The sequence below is a fragment of the Echeneis naucrates genome, chromosome 19 (assembly GCF_900963305.1).
Source record: "Echeneis naucrates chromosome 19, fEcheNa1.1, whole genome shotgun sequence".
In the NCBI taxonomy this organism is placed as follows: domain Eukaryota; kingdom Metazoa; phylum Chordata; class Actinopteri; order Carangiformes; family Echeneidae; genus Echeneis; species Echeneis naucrates.
In genome coordinates, this window is record NC_042529.1 from 14,309,043 (window position 1) to 14,317,512 (window position 8,470).

Here is an 8,470-nt window from a genome sequence, read left to right on the forward strand (position 1 = left end):
GTGCTTGTCTGTGGTGTCATATTTTAAGACCACAGTACGTGTGACAATCCTGTCAGGAGATATCAAAAGTGACACAATTATGAAAACCAGATTTTTTACCAACAACTGTTTAAATAAAGCATTGCATTGTTTCATATTATATTGTCATTATTTTTGTGAGAATTCTGTAAACTCTTATTATATTATTAATATTTACTCGTCATTGTCAGAGCCTCAGTCAGAACAGTCTGAAGACAATTTTTAACCATACCAACAATCGGTGAGGTTGTTTCTTTTTTGTGTGTGTGTGGTTTTTGTCTGCAACTGATGGATTATGGAAGTGTCTTCATCCATTTGTGGCTAATTATTGGAGTGGAAATGAAACTAGACAACGTGTTCCCAATTTCTCAATAAGTGATATTTATAATACCAAATCATGTAAATGCAGCCTTTATAACTTTGAGCAAAATAATATCTGCATATTTCTGGCTTTGTGCTATCACACCATGAATGAATCATGAATATAATGTTTAATTCAACCTAGCCCTGGAAGACCTTCAGTTAAACCACAGATACACAATCATAATGTGTTCATCAGTAAACTTGCCTTCACCTTTTGGGGACACAAGCCAAGTTTATCTGGATGCCTGTTACAGATTAGAAAAGAGTATTTGGGCTTTTCCATCACACGTGTCAAACTGGCATCTTCCATGTAGTGTCACTTTCCTTACAGACAGACAGAAAATAGGGGAAAAGGTTTAAAGGTGTGATTGTTCCCAAACAAAAAGAAAACGTAATATGTTTTCCACACCAACAACAACAATGCACTTTGAACTCAATTACACCTCTCCCGTCGCTGCTCTCATGGCTGCACACAAAGAATCTTCTGGGTTATTTCACATCCCGTCATACCAAGAGCCCCGCGAGTGACACACACGCAAGCTGTTGTTGTCGTCCTTTGTCACCTTTGTCATTGGTAGGCCGCCCCACGACCCACTGCGACAACCCTTGAATCTGAAAGACCCTGCAAAAGCACCCCCGCCCCCCGCACTCACCGCCCTCCCCATCTCTTTCCTCCCACTCACATTCCCAGCTCATTAAGGTGAGGTGGTGTGAAGAGTCTGCAGGGAGAAGGCTACACATTATGAATTTATCGTCCTTGATATAAAGAATTTGTGACTTTCACCTCAACAATGTACGACAGAAAATGAGCATTTGCTGGCCCGTTGCTGTGTGCTGAAAATTCATATGGTAGTACTTTTTTTAATCAGGCTTCTTCATTGGACACCTACACCTTGGAATTAGCTGTGAGAGTGGAAAATGTGAATAATAAGATAATTATTTCTTGAACCCAACTGGATATGCTGCTGTGTGGCTGGCATTGAGGAGGTTATCTGACACCAAGGTCGATTAAGCTTTAACACAGCCAGGCTAAGGTAATTTACGTGGTCTACTGATTTTATAGTGTTATCAGATGCAGATCTGCTGAAGTCAACATGAAGCTGTGTACATCACCATGATAAAGTCATTCTGCTGAAGTTTAGCTTCATGTATCTTCTTATCTTCTTCTTCCTCATATACTGTCTAAGTCCTAGAAGAGAAAAAGCGTAAATACATGTCTTCTCTCTTTTAACCCTGGCCGCTCATTAAACTGATGGTACACCGACATAATCGACACTGGTCCACAATGAACTAGTCGTATGACAGGAACGATACCCTACCTCCACACCTGATACCTCCTCACACACCAAATCCATGTACACTCAGGGGAGGGCCAAAGGTCTGGCTGCATAATAAGGGGCAATAATGAGATCTAGGGCAGAAGACAATTAGCCGGGGTCTCTCAGATGCTGAGCTTTAACACAGGTGCACTCAGGAGGAAGTCTCTATTAAACATGTTGATGCAGTCCGCATAGGAATGTTGTTTTTAACATGTGGGGGCATGATTATCTAGCCAATGGGTAGCCAGGGAGGTCACTGTGGAGATGTTCTTGCTGCACTTGTTAAGGATTAATTGGAGGGGCAGAAGCAGGGAGGAAGGTGGAGGGATGTTTTATGAAGTCACAGGAGGGCTCTGTGAATATTTGGTGAATAATTAGAGTAATTAAATCAATGTTTTGTTCCTGAGGTCTGACCTGTTGTTTCAGTAACTCTCAGTGAGAGTATGCTACACACGTTTAAAAATATCCGAAGGTCACGTCAGAGCTGCTAAATACCTGGAAATGTTATTCTATCATCACAACCTCTAATTGTCCACAGCAGCTGACCTTTAAGCTCGGGAGGCTGCTTATCTGTGACTGACTCACAGCCCACTGCTGGAAATCCCTCGAGAGCAGTGTAGGATCTCAAACAGTCACTATATAGATACTGGCCGAAGGGGTTGCAGCTTCCACATGAGCGCGCTGCATGGCGCCATCGTTCTTACTCTGATTCTTCTGCTGCAGTAAACGCAGCCTCCATAATTCATCATCCAATTTGCCTCTAGTTTTGTGGGAGTAATTGTTTTTCCTTTGGTTTCTGTTGAATAAACTGAGGCGGAGGAAACACAGCTGCCCTCTGCATCACTTGAAAACTATATTTCATTATTCTGTGCATTACGGAAATGTCAGCGAGGAAATCAAGCAACACTTTAAAAAAAAACAAATGAAGGAAAAGGGGCAAATCTCTGCAGTAAATAAATCATCCTTGTCTGACGACAGCTGAGGGCTAAAGTGTTGCACTTGGAGAAGCAATTATTGGTTACTTTAACCAAGAGCAAACTCCTGTTCAAGTACCCACCTCTCCTACTCATGGTCTGCTCCATGATGTGGGGTCCTCTGTGCCCACATCCTAATCCAACCTAAAAGAGGATCTGAGCTCAACAACAATGCAGAGTGGATGTGAATGAAAATAGCAGTGCGGTTATATGTGTGTGTGTGTATATATTGCAAAAAAAGCAGGGCACTGAGGGTATCATGACTGCACACAGCCTGTTACGTGCGAAAAAAGAAACCAACCTGTTTAGAATTTAACCTAAACAAAGCTGTGAACAGAAGGAGAAGGTCAGGGAGGAAGTGATTACTGCCGAAAGCTACGGAGTACAGAATCAAAGGAGAACTGGATGTTATTCCCACTCTTGACATGAGTTGATAGTGTCCTTTAGCCACTTGCTTTATGAGGTCTCATGATTTAAAAGTGTTTCAAAAAAAACCTCTGGTAGTCAAGAGCCGTCATCAGCAGCAAGCAGCCTCTCCATAAGAGCCCTGCCTCCCAGCTCTGTGCCAAATGCCCATTTAGGCGCACATGAATATGCATCTTCTGTGAGAGCAAGTGGGCTCCCTCTCCACAGCATCATAGAGCTCCCAATTTATATGGACACATTAACCACGCTTTCACCCAGGCTGTCACTGCCTTTCATGTCCGACCCCATCAGGACTGCCGTGGTGTCTGATAGAGGGAGCGGGCTAGTCTGAGCTGAGCAGGCACAACTTGTGTTCACCCCCTCTTGCAGTGATTGTGTGCAAACAGGGGAAATAGTCGCGGTCAAGCAGAGCGGCAGAAAGACAGGTAAAGTGATGCCTGACCTTTACTGAGTATAAAGGCATGCAAGGTCAAACTGAAGGCAGTATGCTCCTGCCATGGACTGATGCGGTGAATAAACTACATACCAGAATTTGATATATGTATAAATACAACTAAATAAAAATGTCATTTCTTTTTGTCAGTTCGAGATAGCAGCGCTGTGTTTTGCACCACCGTCTCTCAGCCAGAAGCGTCTCGAACCTCTGGCGTGTTGCCAAGTTTGCATGTTTTTCCTGTGCCTTCTGTTCACAAATTAGGTTAACCTGACCTATCCAGGGTGCGCTACACCCGCACAGCCAGTAAAAGTCAGCCTTTAAGAGCTGGGGAGGAAGAAGTGGGATAAATGTTTGATGGATAGAGACGAAGATGCAAGTCTCAAATCATCTGTATGATGTGATCAGGTGCTGTGATGCTTGGACGCCACAGCTTGTTACGGCAGATCTGTCATAACCAGTGTGACAGTGTAATTTTTAGAGCTCTTGTTCGCATCCTTCATGGTCCAACAGTATTTACTCATACAGGAACTGGTGGACCCAGTCATAACCATTTATCGATAATGTGGTGGGTTTGATACAATGACTGGCGCCACAGCAGTCTCTTTAATAACCAAGACGGCCATCACTGATGTGAACAGGTATATTGAAATGCCATAACATTAAATGAACTGGACGTGATTTTTTCTCTAAAGGTACTTTTGGCTGTTTATAGTTTCAGTATTGCGTGGTCTCTTCATTCTTTGGTATGCAGATGTGGGTAGAAGGTGAAAATTATCTGAGAGGTTAGACTCAGTGCCTGGCTAGTTAATGATGCCCAGAAAGCAAAATGATACCCTTCTGGCAGCTAAAACGTCAGGGTAAGGTAGGGGTTGGCTTTTTAAATAAGTCTACAGGATGAACAACTTCAGTTTTCCACACTAATAAACTTCCTTGTCTTAATATCCTGCTCACTGAGACGACGAGTCTTTCACTTTTTCTTTCCATCTCAGCGACTACTTTGTTTTTAATATCTCATTATTTTCCATCTGTGTTCCTCTCCCCCAAGTGACTTTGCATTCCTCAATCTGATAACACCTGCTTTCCCTGAGAACCCGCTGGTGCTGACTGACGTCCTCCAGACTCCTCATTGTTCCTGCGCAGGTTTTTTCCAAATTCACCCACCCTCTCTGTCCTCTGAATTGCGGGGTTAAACTGCACTCTGTGTGCTGCATCTGATTCGTCGGCTGACTGACTGAGAGGTCATCACTTCCAGCCTGTCAGAGGCTGCAGGGCTGTGCTACCTTGCCAGCCTGTAATTATCTCCACTAGCAGGCCCCTCTTTTTCTCTGCGGCTCTCCTCCCCCATGCTCTCTCGCTCAAATCGGATGATTACTGGATGTTAACATCAGAGATTACGCTGCTGAAAGAGTGAGCACAGTGGGGGCTCTGTGGAGGGGATGCAGAACTTTACAAAGAAATAATGAAAGAATGTCACAAAATGCTTCATGCAGACACACTACAGTGAGTTCAGACTAACGGTTAAACTGCTGAAACCTGCCTCTGAGCTACATTCGACCCATGGTCTTGGCACAAGCTACATGCTTGTGAAGCTTTGGAGTGTCAATGCTCGGAGGAGTTAGAAGAGCTCTTACCATGGTTGGATTTGGAGGTGTGAACAGGGGTGTAGTGGTTCTTGGATGAGGTTCTGACTGGTGTGTTGTCTTTGGGTGAGCCGTTCATTGCTGCAAAATTCTCACAGTCATATTGTGATATAGGGATGGGCCCCTGCTGCCTCAGGATGTCTGCAAGGGCCCTGGAAACACAAAAGAGGAACAACAGTTAATACAGGACCAGAGAGCTGCTTTTTCTCTCTGAACAGCTGAACTGGAAGAAAAACAAAGATATGGTGCGTCTGTCTCCTGCACGCCAAGTGGCTGCTAATTGTTTAGACAGTGTTGTGCTATTATGGGTAATTCAGGACTGCTCTGTTTCTTCCTCTTTTCTTACGGATGGGAACATAACGAATGTTGTGTGAGCTCCTCACATCTAATTGGGTTGAATTTGAATGTTTTTCAGGCCGCACCAGGTGCATGTGGAGGGATGGAGCCCTCAAGGGGGGAGAGCGGAGGAGAGGGAGAAGCAATCATGATGAAAGAAAGTTCAAAAGGTGTTTGTTTGCTTTTCTGTTGCAGAGCATTAGAAAATGGAAATTAAATTACGTCTGCATAGTAGCAGCCCCTCAAAGCGTTTGTATGACAAATTTATAACTGGCATAACCTTTGCTTTTAAATTAATATTTTAGCGTTACCCCTCCTCTTTCTGTTCCTTATCGAATGTGCAGCCATGCGTGCCTGTCACATGACCTTGATACGGTCGCAACTTTAACTCTATCCATTATTCACAGTCTTAAGATTACTCAAGTGTTGAATAATGCATCCATTAAAAAAAAAACCTATCCAATGTTAAGGAAATAATGTGTGTCAGCGTTTTTTCAGTGAACTGGGAGCAGCCTGCGACATGTGGGCCGCTCATGTATGGCCGTGTTTCATACTGTGTCCCCAGGAGGACATAGGAGCCAGCTGAGGAAGTGAGATGGTATTCCATCTCCTGTCAAAGCCCCACCTGAACACACCAGACAGCCACGGGGGCAGGTGGAGTGGAAATTGTGATGAACCATGATGTTTGACAACCTTTCTGTCTGAAATTGGTTCCATCATGTCAAATGGAGGAAAAAACAATGGATTTTTTTTTTTTTTTTTTTTTAATATGAACAACACGCATCCAGTATAAAGGCTGGGCACAAGTCCCACTCACTCCCACACACAACAGATGTACACACACTGGCTCCGCAAACACCAGCCTGCCACAGTCACTGTAATACTGCTCACTTTTAACTCCACCATCATTATTTCATTCGTTGGAGTTAGATATCTACAGAAATATAACAGAATCTGAACTGAGCTCCTTTTACATCATGATCTATTCATTAAATCAGAGACAGTCAGCTGTCTCTGATATACTGAGGGGGAAAAAAACAGTCAGCTGTCTCTGATATACTGAGGGGGAAAAAAACACGCTGACTCCAACTGCAGACAGAATTATGAAGCTATATGGTGGAGTGGACTGTAGGCCTCTTCTGTCCTGACCTTTGACCTTGTGGTCCTATACATTAGACAGCGCAATTATAAGAACTAAAGAATAAAAACCTCTTTATTCACTCACCTGTGTATGTTCATCTCTTGTGGTGGCTCAGTGGCTTTGTCATAGGCGACTTTGACGGAGACCCCCAGCACAATGATGAAGGCTATGATCCCACAGGTGATATAGACCGCCGTGTTGGTCTGATCCATGCTCAGATCGTACGTTTCCCCGGTCGGGGTGGGGGACGGGGCGGCCGTCTGCACCCAATTCGGCGTGTGGTAGTTCTTGCAGGCTTTTTGATCCAGCCGGTCTTTCTTGTACTCGCAGCAGAAGCGCAAGTAGCACGTCCCGCAGCAGTACCGGTGGTCCGTGTTGTTGCACTCGAACAGCTTGTCGTACTGCCCGCTCACGTCGTAGTAGCCCAGGCAGGTGTCGTGCGTGCTGGCGGGCGCCGGCTTCGGGGTCTTCGGCGGCGGGACGGCGGTGGGGACCGCAGTGGCTTTGGGAGGCTTCCTGGGCGCCTGCTTGGGTTTCTTGGCGCCGGCCGAGGCGCTTAGCACGCTCAACGGGTCCAGGTACATGAGCAGCAACAGAAGGTGCCTTATCCCCATGGTCACTTGGAGAACTCTACGAGCTTATGTTCGGGCAAAGACGCTTCAACTCTGGCTTCACGCTCAGTCGGGTGTAAGTTTCGCCATGGAGTCTTCCGCTGCTCGCTCGGTCTCCGGGGCGGCCGTCATGCTGAATCCAGCTCTGTGCAGACTGCTGTCAAGGGCATCTCTCTGCTCTTATTACACAACACACCAACTAAAGTCCATGGCGACCCGGCGGGCAGCGGCGGCCGGAGAGCAGCATGTCCCGCTGCGGCGGCGCTGTCCGCGGTGCTGAATCCCGGAGCCGCCGGTCAGCGCTGCGCTAATCAAACTTCAGCTGCAGAAACAAATTAGGCATTACCCTCACGTCACTGGCGGCCCTGGTGATCACGCGTCTGCACGTCCAAATAACATGACACGTTTTACTGATCAACACTAAGTCGCTGTTGCAGTTTGCACAAGATATTTAACTTGGCAACACAAGCACGCACGCACGCACACGCACATCACAATTATCGTATGGATGGACACGTTCTCCCCATGTTAAGCATTACACCCTCCGACAGCTGCACTTTGCTGATGGAAGAGACACGACTGCTTCCGCCAGTGTCTTCAGATAGAACTGAAACCGACTTTTACGCGTTTGAATTTTTATTTTCTCGCGATCTATTGAAAGAGTGGGAGTGTGAGAGCCGCCTACCTGTGTCAGGATACCCGCCGGGGAGTTGTTCTGTCTGGGTCTCCGAAAGTGAGCAGAATATCAGAGCTCCGAGCCTTTCTCCTTCTCCCCCCCTCTCTCTCTGCCTCTCTCTCGCCTCTCCGTACTTCTTCTCTCCTCCTGCTCTGCTCTCTCCCTCCCTCTGTCCCTTACATCACTTCAGTGCTGGCGTCAGAACTCAGCCAAGTATCGGTAAATCCCCCCTCCTTCCTTCACCTTCCTGCTCCTCCAAGAAAGCAAGCCTGGTTATTGGCATTAACACACTTAAATTAACTGGCTGGACAAACCTGCCTGTTTATTTGTATTCACAATTCCTCGGCCTTTTGTGCAGCTGGCTGTTATCATTTTGCAGCTACACGCCCGTATACAAGCATCATTTTCAGGATGAAACAGTAATTGGCTGTGCTCTCACAGTTAACACGCTCATTATTTTAGATAAAGTCGTTCGTTTTGGTCTGAAGCCAAGCCATGGCACCTGGGGGATTGTAGCGAACGGATAGGGC

General features: G+C 45.9%; 1 protein-coding gene across 2 annotated transcripts in view; it reads right to left on the reverse strand.

The window, feature by feature from the left end:
* The window catches only part of LOC115060352 (shisa family member 6), a 55,395-nt gene extending 47,347 nt beyond the window's left edge, over positions 1 to 8,048 (reverse strand). For both annotated transcript variants that reach the window (XM_029528250.1, XM_029528251.1), the window contains exons 1-3: positions 7,950 to 8,048; positions 6,738 to 7,586; positions 5,168 to 5,328 (exon numbers count right to left, since the gene is read on the reverse strand). In XM_029528250.1, coding sequence (XP_029384110.1) covers positions 5,168 to 5,328; positions 6,738 to 7,267 — 691 coding nt within the window. In that variant the 5' untranslated portion in view covers positions 7,268 to 7,586; positions 7,950 to 8,048. The remainder of the gene's footprint in view (positions 1 to 5,167; positions 5,329 to 6,737; positions 7,587 to 7,949) is intronic.
* Positions 8,049 to 8,470: the final 422 nt, after the last annotated feature.